The sequence below is a fragment of the Lathyrus oleraceus genome, chromosome 5, assembly GCF_024323335.1.
Source record: "Lathyrus oleraceus cultivar Zhongwan6 chromosome 5, CAAS_Psat_ZW6_1.0, whole genome shotgun sequence".
NCBI classification, from domain to species: domain Eukaryota; kingdom Viridiplantae; phylum Streptophyta; class Magnoliopsida; order Fabales; family Fabaceae; genus Lathyrus; species Lathyrus oleraceus.
Window position 1 is genome coordinate 271,666,286 of NC_066583.1, and position 15,133 is coordinate 271,681,418.

Genomic DNA, 15,133 nt, shown 5'->3' on the forward strand with positions numbered 1-15,133 from the left:
GCATGTAATATTTTCTAAAATACAGTAGACGCAAGTAGATTGAAATTTTAAAGGAGAGATATACATTAAAAAAACTACTCATGCAACCAATGATATCACTCAAAATGTGAAGTTATAGACCTAGATGAAGAGACATACATTCACAATTGCATGATTCATTTTTGAGTATTATAAAGGGTTGTGATAATTTTATCTCTTTTACTTGTATATTATAATTATGATTCGAATTCAGATTTTTTCAAATAATTTATGCTTAACTAGAATTTCATAATCACTTGAATCTAATCAATCAATTAGAGTAAAGTTATATCAAAGCTTTTTTTTTATAAAGAACAAATATTAAAGTGCCATCCTCATAAGTGAGGAGTAGTATTAAATTGGGGAATAAAATGTTCCATAGAAACATTTAATGTATAGGGAAACATTCAATGTGCAGGGAATAGTAGGTTCTTTCTATTTATTTATTTTTTTCTCGCCCCTATTTTAAATGAAAATAACACTTACTAATACGAGAATAAAAGCGGAAAATGCCTCTACATATAAATTAAGAGGGTTGAGTAAACTAAAATTAAGAGGGAAAATACATTTAACTAAGATTAGGAGCCACTCATCATCTTCTTAAACTCTTCGAAATTTACATTACCATCGTGATCAGCGTCGACGTTTCCGATCATTTTCCGGCAATCGTTAAGAGAACATTTCTCCCCCAACCGCCGCATAACCGCGTGCAGCTCCTTCGCCGAGATCAGTCCATTTTTGTCCAAATCGTACATCTCAAACGCCTCTTGGAGCTCTCTATCGTCACCACGGCCGGTGTGTATTTCTCCGAACTCCTTCAGATCAATGTACCCATCGCCGTTCTGGTCAACCTCCGCCATCATCCGATTAACTTCCTCCGACGTCGTCTTAGATCCGAGCGCCAGCATCATCTCCTTGAGCTCCGCGCGCGAGATCTTCCCGTCGCCGTTCTTATCGAATTTGTTGAAGATCTTGCGCACTTCATCGTCCATGGCTTTCGCCGAGAGAAAGAAGGTTTTTCAGTTTAGTATATAGTTGAGTTAGTTTCCGTGAGGCGTGATTTATAGAAACGTGATTCGGTCACGGAAACGCGTTATTTAGGTTTTAAAAAGTTGAAGATAAGAGATTTTTTGAGGTGGGTTAATTTGTAGACACAAACGCGGTGTTTGAGTGTAGTGAAAGTGAGATAATTGAAAGTGAAGGAAGAAGCGTGTCTTGAAAAATATGGTTGGAAATCACGAGATGAGATCATAGCATAGCATGTTATGTCGTGCTGTGATTGTCCAGTTCACCATTTGTGGTTAAGTTAAAAGCTGGTCGTAAAAGCACAAATGGCAGATATTTAATTTGGTTAAGAAACAAAGTGATAAGTTTTTATAATCAATTTGTCTCAATAAGTGCCGCTTATATGGTTACACATTTTAGGGACGTGATTGACTTTAATTTACGATAGTAACACGCGACAATGATTGAATCTAACTTCAAAAACCACTTTGCAATAGATCATTGTGTCAAAATGCTTTACTTATTTTTTCTTTCCCTGATGACCTTTATATAGCCTTTATTGTAACTCCCGCTAAGCCATGGTGAGTCGTCCATTCATTTCTAAAGTTTAAATGTTGGAGGTAACGTTCGACATCTCACTAATGACCATTAATCCTAGTTCACTATGTTTGTCGATTTGGATTCCTGCACGACCATCTCGAACAACATTAAAAATAAATATCTCGGCTAAGCTAGAAATTCTGGGATGTACAATGCCCCTAAAGCATGAGGCTTGTAAGGGTGAAATGTTTTGAGTTTATCCTGGACCCAATAGACTTGATCTACACGTACTTTAATTTTACGCATTTTGATCAAGTGAGTTCCCGTAAATTCGTGGTCTTGATGATGAAACAATTTCTAAGGGATTCATCTTGGCATTGATTGAGAAGTTTAATGACTTTAATGAAGTCGGCAAGCTACAATTTTAACGAAGAAACCAGAGAGTCCAAGAAGGTTTGCAATGTAGGGGAATCAGAGAACCCTGGTGTATTTTCGTCCTCTGGTCGTTTGCAGAACTCGGTTAATTCTAGATCTAAAGAAGTCGGAGAGCCCCAATGGGATCTCGACCCATTAGCGTCATATAACCTAGTAGATTTTAAACATAGAGAAGTTGGAGGATCCTGGGAGGGTCTTAGCCCTTCATCATCGTAGAATACGATCCCTCGCGATGGTCGCGGAAAAATTAGTTTGAGCAGAGTCGCCACCGAACTTTATTTATCCCAATGAAGGAATAGGAAAATATCGATAAAACCTTTAAAAATAGAATAATGGTCGTCGCAACCATATTCGGGTTCGGGAGTCGATTACGCAAGGGGAAAGTATTAGCACCCCTCACGTCCGTTGTACTCAACGGGAACCTTTTAGTCTAATTTGCGATTTGAATGTTAGTTAATGTTATTTGTTTTCTTCAAGTGATAAAAATATTGAAAAGAGATGGATGGAAACCTCAAAAGGGGAAAAGGGAGGTTTTTTATTAGTGTGCTCGCGAAGATCTAGCAATATCCTGCCTACGTATCCTTATGGTGCAATAAGGAAATCAGAGCATTCGTAGTTCGGGGAACTACAGTTTGTTGGTGTCTTTTAATGAACGACTGTTTCGATCACGTTTTAAAGGATAAACGTTGGCTTGTCTACTCTCGGTGGAGGCTTAAGCACTAGTTTGTTGTGTGCGTTAGAAAGGATTAAAAAGTGTTCTTTCTGAAAAGGTTTTTGATCGCACGGGGGCAAGAGAATAGGTTTGATTCGTTGAGTGTGTTTTAATGATCAAGTGCTTAGATCGCATCCTAGCGGTTAAACATTGGCTTGCATGCTCGCGGTGGAGACTTAAGCACTAGTTTGTGTACGCACTAGAAAGGATTAAGCAATGTTCTTTCTAAAAATAATTAAGTTGTTGGTCGCACGGGGGCAGGAAATTAGGTTTAATATGTTTGGTATTTTTTAGAAGAAGAACGACAAAAATTGAGCAATATGGTGCACACCAATCGTTCACTCTTTTGAGGAATAACAAGGCGAACGCCTCCTATTCCCTTTTTATTCAAATTATTGTTGAAAATTGTTTGCGGAAATTGAATATGCGCGGTAGTGAGGCGAGCGCCTCCCACTTGCTTATTCGAGGAATATTGAGGCGTGCACCACATATTCATTTATCCAAGTTTACTTAGAGTTCTTTAATCGGAAGACGAGAATTTGAGCAACATGGCAAGCGCCAATCATTCAATTATTCGAGAGATAGTGAGGCGGACGCCTACCACTCTCTTTTTCATCCAAAGTTGAAGTTATAAAAGAAAGTCTTATATTGGTTTGAAAAATGATTTGAACTTGCACGTTTAATCGAATTTAGATAGAAATACTTGGTGTATCAATCATCTAATCGATTTAATTATAATCGAGTAGGTCTCATTGTAAGAAAGCCCAAGAGCAAGCTATGTGAGGTTGATGGCGATGCTAAAAGCAATCGACTTATAAAGGTGTGAAAAAATGGGTTCGATTGAATCGAGAATTGTTTGATTTTAGCGGTTTAAAGTGGTTTGGAATTGAGTTTGTATTATGAAATGATAATGGAAAATGATGGTGAAATAAGTCAATCAATTTTTAATTAAAAAATAATTTATTAAAAATTAGTTAAATCGATTAATTAAATTAATTAAGATTAATTATCAAAATTATTTAATTTAATCAAATAATTAAGTTAATTGAAATTAATTAATTAAAATTAACTAATTAAGTAAAGTTTAATTAACTATCCAATTTAATTAAAAGAGAAAGAAGTGAGTGACGATATCGATTTATTTAATTTAATCGGTGTGCTCAAAACCAGATTGTACGAAATGACAACACAATTAATGTCATTCGTAAGATCATAACTCATTGAAATGTTTGATTAATATATTGAAACTTGGGTGGCATATCAACATAAAGTTGTCGAATCCGCAGTTAAAAAAAACTGATTAAAAATGCAATGAAATATAATAGCAGTACCCCAACTTATTTACCCTATATACAAGTCCGTTTACAACAAGGAAGAGGTATTATTGGGTAAAATAATGTACAAAATAACTAAAATATGGGTCTCTCTTCTAATCATTCAAATGACCCAAATGATCATTCTTAAACTCTAATTTAAAAAATGATTAATAAATAATAATATTCAAATAACTATCTTAATAAAATAATAAATCAGGTTGACTTTTCAACCTTCTATTACACATTCACTGGTAAAAGACCTTCATAAAATCAAACGCATCAACATCGATATTTTAACTATAATGGGAGCACTTAATGCAAACCACGACTCAGAATTATGATACACAATATTACAAAATCAAGGCCAACATGACTTCAAATGTTTGTCGAAACGCGGTATCAACAAAAACTTAATCGAAATAACTTGCCGAAACACGCAGCATAACAAACACGAGACGTAATCGAATCACGCCGAAACTAATATCATAGCAACAAACTTCAAGACAAAACAGAAGAAATCATTTTGAATCGTTACCTCTGATGGACCGTTGTCGAAAGCGACATGGTCTCGTGGTTTGAAATAGAACCGATTTGTTGATGTTGTGTTGAAACCTATGTGGATTGTTGTTGTTGAAGCAGAGTCAGAGTCGTGACATTGCTAACATAAAACTGAAGGAGATTTTCATGGTTGTTGTGAGGGTAGACGGTGTCGGGACTTGGAGGATGACGGTGGTGGTGGTTATCGCGGAGGATGCTACATCGGAGAAGGGATGGTTGAAGCGGGAGAGAAGGAAGAAATGGGGTGACGGTCGCGATTTGAGGGTGAAATGGAGGTGAGCTTGGTAGAGCGACGTGATTTGAGGGTTTTGAGGTAGGTGGTTGTTTGGAGGCAGAAAATGATGGTGTTAATGTGTGGAGGGTGTTCGTTTGGAAGATGAAGTGGAGGTTTTGATGAAGAGTGGTCTGGGTTTGGAAGAAGATTGTGGTGGATGTGTGACCGGAAGATTTGATGGAGTTTTGTTGCGGAAAGGTTGTTGGCGGTTGTGACGGCGGTGGGAGCTCGTCGGATGAGTTGGTTAAGGATAAGGAATGGTGAGGCGCAGTGAGTATTTCGACAACGAAAAATGACGGAGATGTTTGTTGCTGGTGGAGGATCGAGTTGCTTAAGGTTGGGGTTAGGTTGAGAATCCGGTGGTGAAAGGGAAGAAGGAAAGTGGTTTGTGTGGTTTAAGTGAGAGTGAAAAATGGAGGATCATTCCTTTTGTGTGTGAGGATATTTTTTTTCTTTATGGAAGAAATCCCCTCTCCCCTTTTACAACATACAGAGAGAGTATTATCTAATTGGTGGTCCCAAAGGACCGTTAGGAGTGAAGTCCTTTTTGATAAGTGGGGACGTGTGTCCCTTCATTCGTGAGAGAAAATCAGATCTTATCTAAAATGAGAGAGAGAGAGAGAGAGAGAGAGAGAGAGAGAGATCCACGTGTCATTGAATAAATGGGAGGATGAAAAGTGTTCTCAATCTCATCCAATTATCCGCCTAATTCCTCCTTTCCACTTATATTGTTGAAATTTGAATGAAGGAAATGAAGATGCCGCGTGGCATTTACCTATTGGAGGGATAAATCATTTTTCAATTTTCCTTATCTACTGCTATGAGAGACGTTGAGGATACCATCCAAAACCAATATCACCTTATTCTTTTTTATTAATTCACTTTAAATTTATTTTATTGGACAATAAAAATGCACATGGATAATGTTTGCTAACCCTTGATTAATTTGAATTAATGATCATGATTGAATCAAAAAATACTAATTAATTTAAACTTTTTATTAGGTTCCTTCTAGATGATTTAATTGATTTTAAACAATTTAAATCAAATAAAATTCACAACTTATAAAATGGATATGATACAAAAAAATAATAACATGGAAAATTCTATTTTGTTATCCTGATTAATTTGACAAAAGAATAAAAATAAAATGACTAAAAATAAATAAAAATCGGGCATAAATTTGCTCGAAAAATTAAACTGAATGCATTAAAATGATCAGTGCGAAATAAACTTATTGGAAAAATACAGCGTTTCTTTTAATTCTAAAATGATTTTTAACCAGTTAAACGGTTCAGACGGATCAAAATGAAACTGAAAAAGTCATCGAAAAATATAACGAGCACACCAGGTTAAACTACACGAACCGTGATTAATAATACTGGCGTCTGCAAGTTTGATTTCGAAACTTTTTACCCGCTGATTTTGCACGTACTTTGAAGAATGATTTAACCAATTTGTCTGTATATTCGAGAATCTATTCCGACTGATATATTAGGTATTATTCATGATGAAATGCATGTCATGTTATACAAATTATGCAAACCGAAATTAAAGTCGAATATATGCAAGTTTTAAAATGCCCGGACAAAATTGGGGTATGACATTTATCCCTACCGATTTCGTAATAATGGACATCAAAGTAGATTCTAACATCCCAATTATTTTAGGAAGACCCTTCCTAGCCACTGTCGGTGCCATTATAGATGTCAAACGATGAAAAATGACTTTCGAAGTGGGAGAGGAGAAAATTGAATTCATTTTATCGCAATTTCTAAAAGCACCTTCCATAGACGACACATATTGTTTCATGGACATCACTGATGAGTGTATCAAAGAAATAAAAATGGAACCATCAGAGGATACTGAAATCCTAAAAATCCCAGCACCACCAATTCTTGAGGATGACCAATGGAAAGAACCATATGTAGATCACAGTCTAAGGGAATGTCTAGCATTAACTCCAAATCATATGCCATGCCTGAATAAACCATTTATAAAACTTAAAACACTACCAAAAAATTTGAGGTATGAATTCCTAGACACATAGCTTGAGCAACCAGTTATAGTCAACGCTGATTTAGGACAAATATAAACTGAAAAACTATTACATGTCTTAAGGAAATACCCTAATGCCTTAGGCTACAACATCTCAGACTTAAAAGGAATTAGTCCTTCTTTGTGCATGCATCACATTATGCTGGAGGAAGACTCAAAAACCTCTAGAGAACACCAGAGGCGACTAAACTCGATTATGAGTGATGTAGTAAGAAAGGAAGTCTTGAAGTTATTAGAGGCAAGTATTATATATCCCATATCTGACAGTAAATGGGTCATCCCAGTACATGTGATACCCAAGAAAGGAGGTGTTATGGTTTTCGATGACGAAAAGGGCGAGACTATAGCTAAACGTGTAGTAACTGGATGGAGAATGCGCATCGATTACAGAAAATTAAATAAAGCCACTCGCAAGGATCACTTTCCCTTGCCTTTTATCGATCAAATGATGTAACGATTAGCTAAACATTCCCATTTTTACCATCTGGACGGTTACTCAGGATTCTTTCAAATTCCTATCCATCATGATGACCAAGAAAATACCACTTTCACATGTCCTTATGGTACATTTGCCTACCGACGAATGTCGTTTGGACTTTGTAACGCTCCCGCGACATTCCAAAGATGCATGATGTCAATTTTTGCTGACTATATATATGACATCATGGAAGTATTTATGGACGATTTTTCTGTTTGTGGGCAGAGTTTCGAAGGGTGTCTAACAAACCTAGAAATGGTACTTGATAGATGTGTAAAGGTTAATCTCGTGCTAAATTGGGAGAAATGACATTTCATGGTTAGACAAGGGATAGTACTTGGACACATAGTGTCCGATAAAGGGATTGAAGTCGACAAAGTAAAAATAGAAGTTATAGAAAACCTTCAACCCCCAAAAACTGTTAGAGAAATACGAAGCTTCTTAGGACACGCTGATTTTTACCGATGGTTTATTAAAGATTTCTCTAAAATAACCAAACCATTAACTAACTTGTTAATGAAAGACGTGGAATTCTTCTTTGACGAAAAATGTCTAGAGGCATTCGAGTTATTGAAAAACACCCTAATAACTGCGTTATCATGCAACCACCTGATTGGAGCAAACCTTTTGAGATAATGTGTGACGCTAGTGACTATACCGTAGGCATGGTGTTGGGACAAAGAACTAATAAAAAGATTCATGCGATCTATCACGCAAGTAGAACCTTGGACCAAGCACAAATGAACTACGCCACAACAGAAAAGGAGCTCCTAGTCGTTGTCTTCGTGTTAGATAAATTTCGTTCCTACCTGGTAGGAGCTAAAATAATTATCTACACTGATCATGCCGTAATTAGGTACCTATTGAATAAAAAAGACGCCAAACCAAGACTCATAAGATGAATTCTTCTCTTGCAATAATTTAACTTAGAAATCAAAGACAAGAAGGGCACTAAGAACATTGTTGCTGACCACCTGTCTAGACTTGAGAATATGAAAATCGAGCAACAACCAATCAATGATGATTTCCCATATGATCGACTTGTAGCGCAATTCGAAGGTAACACAACTGAATGCTCTTTAATCTATAATGACACAAAAACTGATGAAGTTGTGGATGCCATGTTTACTAAAACTAATGTGTCATGGTATGCCGACTTTGTCAACTACCTAGCGGTAAGAGTACTTCCTCCAGAGCTAACTTACCAGCAGAAGAAGAAATTCTTCCACGACTTGAAACATTACTACTGGGATGAGCCCCTTCTCTTCAAAAGAGGCATCGATGGTATCTTCCGTCGTTGCATCCTAGAAGAAGAAGTCGACAACATCATATATCATTGCCATTCTGCACCCTATGGGGGGCATGCAAGCACCTCGAAAACTTGTGCAAAGATCTTACAATCCGGCTTCTTTTGGCCTAACCTGTGGAAAGATGTCCACTATGCGGTTATAAATTACGACTGATGCCAACGCACTGGAAACATCTCTAAACGCGATAAGATGCCTCTGAAAGGTATCTTAGAAGTAGAAGTTTTCGATGTATGGGGCATTGACTTTATGGGCCCATTACCATCCTCTTTTGGTAACAAATACATACTCGTCACCGTCGACTATGTGTCAAAATGGATCGAAAAAATAGCTTCACCTACAAACGATGTGCGAGTTGTGATTAAGCTCTTTAAGAATCAAATCTTCCCTAAATTCGATGTGCCGAGACTCGTCATTAGCGACGGAGGATCCCACTTCATTTCCAAAATCTCTGAGAAATTATTGCTCAAATCTGGAGTTAGACACTGAATAGCAACACGCTACCACCCACAAATAGTGGTCAGGTTGAAATTTCCAATAGAGAAATTAAACAAATACTAGAAAAAACAGTTGCAACTTCTAGGAAGGATTGGTCCTCCAAGCTTCACGAAGCTCTATGGGTATATCGAACAACCTATAAGACTCCCATAGGAACCACACCTTTTAAACTAATATATAGTAAGTCTTGCCATCTGCCAGTTGAATTAGAGCATAAAGCTTATTGGGCCATTAAGGCCCTAAACATGGATTATGCAACCGCAGGTGAAAAACGAGTCTTAGAAATAGATGAACTCGAGGAACTAAGATTGGACAGCTACAAGAACGCCAAAATATATAAGGAACAAACAAAAAAATGGCACAATAAACGTATCTCAAGGAGAGATTTTAATAAGGGGGGTTTAGTCCTACTATTTAACTCTCGACTACGACTTTTTCCTGTAAAATTACGTTATAGGTGGTCCGACCCTTTTGAAGTTACCAAAGTGTTTCAAAATGGAGCTATAGAAATAAAAAGTAAATTTAATGAAGCATTTATGATGAACGGACAACGTCTGAAACATTATCATTGTGTTGACAATAGAGATTATTATACAAGTCTAATGCTTGGTGAGCCGCCAACTCTTTCAACAAGTTAGTGATTTGTTAATCTGTGTCAAGCTTACGACATTAAACGAAGCGCTGCATGAGAGGCAACTCATGGTTACTAATTAATAATTTCACTAATCCTTCAATAAGTGATTTACTTGTTTTGATCAGTACTAACTCTTTTCATGTCTCCTTTCAGGCTACTAACTTCATACTAACTTGAGGAATGAAGAACATAGATGATATGGTTGTTATTTTTAGATACGTGGCACAAAGGCAACATTATGCAACTCTTTTTCAGAGAGAGGTGGCACTGACCAAATATCCTGATGGACCTACCATGGATACCCTAGGTATAGAAGAGAGCATCAATTTTATGTTAAACCAACTTGGGTGGGAAAGCTTTACCAGGAAGAAATTCTCAACCCACCATAAGCTAACACTAGAATTCTTAAGTTCCTTTTTCTATGACCCTAACCAAGGGATGGGATTCAATAGAGGTTGAGTATCATTTAGGATTTTTGGGCACACTTATCATTTTAACCATCATGAGATGGCAGACCTGTTAGGATTTCCTAATGGACCCAACATTTTCACAATGGCACAAGAGTATGCATTTCTAGCCCGTGAACTTGACTATTTCTGGAGTAGAATTTCTAGAGAAACACCCACTAAACCCAATTCCAGGAACTCCACCCAAATCCATAACCCCGTTATTCGTTATTTCCATATGATCTTAGCTTACACCCTTTTTGGAAAACTGGAAAGCAGTACCATTGTGTCTAGAGATGAAATATTCATTATGTTATGTGTTTTTCAGTCTAGGCCAGTTAATGTTGCGACCTTCATGCTTGCAAACCTGATAGGATTTCCCGTGTTACTCATGGTCCCATCCTGATTGGTGGACAGGTCACCATGATTGTTGCAGCCTTAGCCTTAAGAACCACACTCTCCTGCCTAATCCCTATAGGAGGCATCCGACCAATGAACATAACCTTCTGTTTTAATAACATACTAATAGGAAACCTTGGATCTAGGGAGTTTCAGCTGTTAATCAGCAATGAGGTAGTTCACCAATTCACCTTGCCCAACATTGAGCGAACCAGTGTACACGACCGTAACAACTGGCTTTTTAGTTTAGAAGGCCAGAGTGAGTCACATTCACCTCCTAGAACCCCTCTTGTTTATGAGTGTCATAGTCTTCCTCTCTCTGATGCACCTACACTTGTCTCTATTGCTCGTGCCACTTCTCTTAACAACCATAATCTGGCACTGGATACCCTTCGGACTGAAGTCGCTACTATGAGAGTTGATGTTACTACCATTCACCAAGACTTATATGGCTTTATGGATATAGCTAACAAACAATTTGATCACCTTCACCAAGTGGTGTATTCCAGGCACCCTATCTTCGATCCTACCGATTACCGTAGTGGCTAATCTCTACCAGATGTTTTCGCATTCCTGCCTGACACTGAAGCATTGTGGACACTACTTCGTTTAAGTGTGGGGGAGGATACCATTTTATGCTTTCTAATTAGGATTTCCTATTTTTCTAGAGTATGCTTTTATGCTTCTAAGTTAATCTTTAATTTTGTCGAGCTACTGACGTAAAACATAGCGAATATTTCAGTTTCATTAATGTCATTTTCTATCTATCCATTTCATATGCATGTTTTATTTTATTTTATTGGTTCGTCGCTTAATTTTTTTGATTTGATTGATTAATTTTTTTTCCTGAGCCATAACAAAAAACACGTTTTTGAAGCCTGTGGCATTCGCCAGAGAGCTAAAACAATTTTTTTCCTATTTAAGGCTCGTGGCATTCACCACAGTGCTATGGCGTTCGCCACAAACCTCGGAAACCCAAAAGCACCGTTTTTAACACGCAACCCCATGTTTTCCCCACTATTTCAACTTCCAAACCACTCTCTCCATAGTAACTCACCTTAATTCCCCCACTCACACCCTTCATCTCCAACCTTTCAAACTCCCACTCTCATTCAACTATTTAAAACCTCATTATCTAATCCAACCCCATTTCTAAACCACAAATACAACCCGACTCTAAAATTATTTTTCACACACACCATGCCTCCAAGAGTTCAAGCGGCAGATTTGTCTAATATCATCTTCAGTGAAGGAGAGGCTGGGAAACTACAAAAAGAGAGGTACTTGAAGTTCTACGAACATTCAATCACTCCGACAAGGTATGTTGACAAACCTTGTTTATGTAGGTTATGATTACTCAATAGTGTGCAATAGATACTCGATAGATTAGATTTAACACACTTTTGTTCTTTGAATGATGCTACGTACGAAAAAAAGACTTTGGAGTTTTTGAGTTCTTTCACTTACTATACACCTATGGTTGATCAATACTCTTCTATCATGGTAAGGTTTAGATGATTTAATAAAGATTATGAATTAAGTCAAGATACTATTAGGGACATACTGCATTTCCCTTATGGGAATGGTATAGCCTATGCATGTCCTTTAGAAGAATAATGGCAATATGAAGCGTTTCGTTTCTGGGAACGATTGACAGGTGAGAGAACATCTGATTGGGAAGGGCTAAAAGCTTCGCATATCCATAACCCGGCCATACGCTATGTGCATCACATATTAGCTAACATAATTTTTGGCCGAGTAAACAATGGTAAGGTAAATTCTAAAGATCTATTCTTTTTACATGTCGCATTCGCACCGACACGAGTCAATGTGACTCCTTTCATGCTGGCAAACATGCAGTTGATTTGCGTAAGAAGGGCCACCCCTTTTTGTATCGAAGGTCTGGTTACCTCCATAGCTCGTGCACTAGGCTTATGTAATGAACTTGCAACTCTATAGCCCCTACCAACGCCCTCTCTGGATATCGATTCTTGTTGATCCCAACGTTTAATTAAGGTCAGGTGGGACAGAAAATACTCCTTCATAGTTGGTAACCGCGATATTAGGGGTATCATTTTACCTTGACACACACATAGAGATGTGAGAAACAGGAACAATTGGCTTTATGATCTGACCGCCCCTGAACCTGATCATCCTGCCCCTAATGACATACCTGTGCAGGATAACCAAGGTGGTCAAACTGATGATGAATTTGATGAGATGGAGTAAGATGCTCCCACTTTCTCTGATCCTACTACACATGCACACATCGCACCTGGCCATTCTAACACTTTTGCAGGTACCTCTCCCTGACACCAATCTCGAGAGGAGTATGATTATGTTGGCATCAAGACCGCACTTGACGATGTCCTCTTCAAGCTGCGACACCATAACGATGTAGACGCCGAACGCGACAAGCTATTGAGAAATATATAGAGACAGTAGGTCGACGTGATGGCACAAATCCAACAGATACAGGATCAAAGGCACGGCTACGCAAAAAGGACCGAGCACAACTTTCAGGTCTGATTGAAGAAATGGAAGGCATGTGTGTAGGGACTGAGGAATTGCTTGATTACATGCAACACATATGTATACAACCTCCTCGGCATGGTAGGTATGGACGAGCACGAGGCCGAGGCCATTGTTGAGCACTCCATTCAGGTTCTATGTTCCTTTTCCACCTTTTATCGAAACATTAGGGACAATGTTCGGTTTAAGTGTGGGGGAGGAACTTTATCGCTTTTATTTACAACTTTCTTAGGTAGATTTATTGTTTTATCCATTTCCATTTCTAATTTAATCTTTTAGTGTTAATTGATTCAATGCATGTGTTGTCAAGTCTTTATGCGTGGTTTCCACTATTTATTGATCTTCCCGTTTTCTTGAGCCATAACAAAAAAAATCCATGAAAATCATGTCATAATTAGAAAGTTCTAAGTTACAACCGACATTGAGGTTTAATTGTAAAATCTTGGGAAACGTGTGTGCAAGATCGGTATCGCTTTAACGCCTTAAGTCTCCTAAACATGCGAATTAATTTGAATATTCATTATGTCAAAAACCTTGTATCCTTACCTAATAAAATAGTTCAGACAATCAACACCATCTTGGTCATGCTTTACGTAGGAGATTGATGCAAGTAAGTGTTTCGTCCAAAGAATAAAAATGATATTGAATGAAATATGTTGAGACTTGAATTACCAATACCAATCGTAGTTGGTTTAGTGGTATTTGGCGCTAAACTTGGTAGGGAGGACTACAGTCCGGTCCCCCGCGATTACGATTTGGGACGGGGCTTAAACCACTTAAATGCCATAATCAACCCCCGAACCTGGAAACCGAAGGTAAAAGAAAGACCAAAGTCACTAACAAATCTTCCTACTATAAGTGTGCAAGATAACGAGCTTAATAGGATCGCACTTGAATGGAAAAATAAAAGGTGAGCTGACAAGTTTGAGATATAATGACATCATTTAGATTTGTTTGCATATAGGGAGACTCATGACCACAATTGCGGAATAGCATTATTACGATATCCTTAGTGTACCAATTAGTACATATTTAAGCAATTGTAACCAAAGCGAAGTTTGTAGCCTTAAAATCATAATTTGATTGTTTATGTGCTTTTTCATGGATCTATATGCTACGAGCCTCCGAATTTTCATGTCACAAATGTAGCATTTGCTTGAGGACAAGCAAAAGTTCGAGTATGTGGGAGTTTGATAACGTGAAACTATACCGTTTATTTGACTCGATTCGCATGCATTTTAGTATAATTTTGTGTATGTTTTTATTGTATTATGATGGTGTTGTTGCTCTGTTTCAGGTACTTGTCAATGCAAAATTCACGTGCGAGAAATAGATAAAGAAAAGAGAAGAAACGAAGAAAAGGGGAAGAAAAGAAGAAAACGGCTGAAATTGCAGGTTTTGGGTCTGTGGCGTTCGCCAGGTCCCCCTGCCACGTCACTCCCAAGTTTAAGTACCGTGGCGTTCGCCATGGTCCAGTGGCGTTCACCACAGGCACGCAGTGCAGTTTTTCAGCAACTGCACAAAAACATGGTCAAGAGCTCCCGTATATTTCCTCAACCACTTCTACACGATTTTAGGGGAAGTTCAGTTCCTCTTATCAGTATAAGAAGGCAGTTTCAAAGAAAAAAAGGCATCCAAGTTTTATCGTGTAATTTTGATTCCTAGGCTTAAGCAGAAATACTTGAAAAGTGATTTACCTTAGTTCTTAATTTTACTTGTTGCTTGGATCAAGCGTGACATCATCATTTATATTTATAGTTGTTATTTGTATTCGAAGAATTCTCCGAAGTTTAATCCAGTTTTATAATTCATCAGGTTCTTTTAATTGCATATTTCTTTAGTTTCCATTTGGCCTAATTGCGTGATATTATTTGTATGCTTGCAATTCTGAATTTTGATCATGATCATGTTTATATTTAATAA

The 15,133-nt window shown here is 37.7% G+C and overlaps 1 protein-coding gene across 1 annotated transcript; it reads right to left on the reverse strand.

The window, feature by feature from the left end:
* Positions 1–339: 339 nt before the first annotated feature.
* Positions 340–1,395, reverse strand: LOC127083810 (calcium-binding protein CML24). Its single transcript, XM_051024148.1, has one exon. The coding sequence runs from the start codon at positions 1,008–1,010 to the stop codon at positions 597–599; it is 414 nt and encodes a 137-aa protein (XP_050880105.1). The 5' UTR covers positions 1,011–1,395; the 3' UTR covers positions 340–596.
* Positions 1,396–15,133: the final 13,738 nt, after the last annotated feature.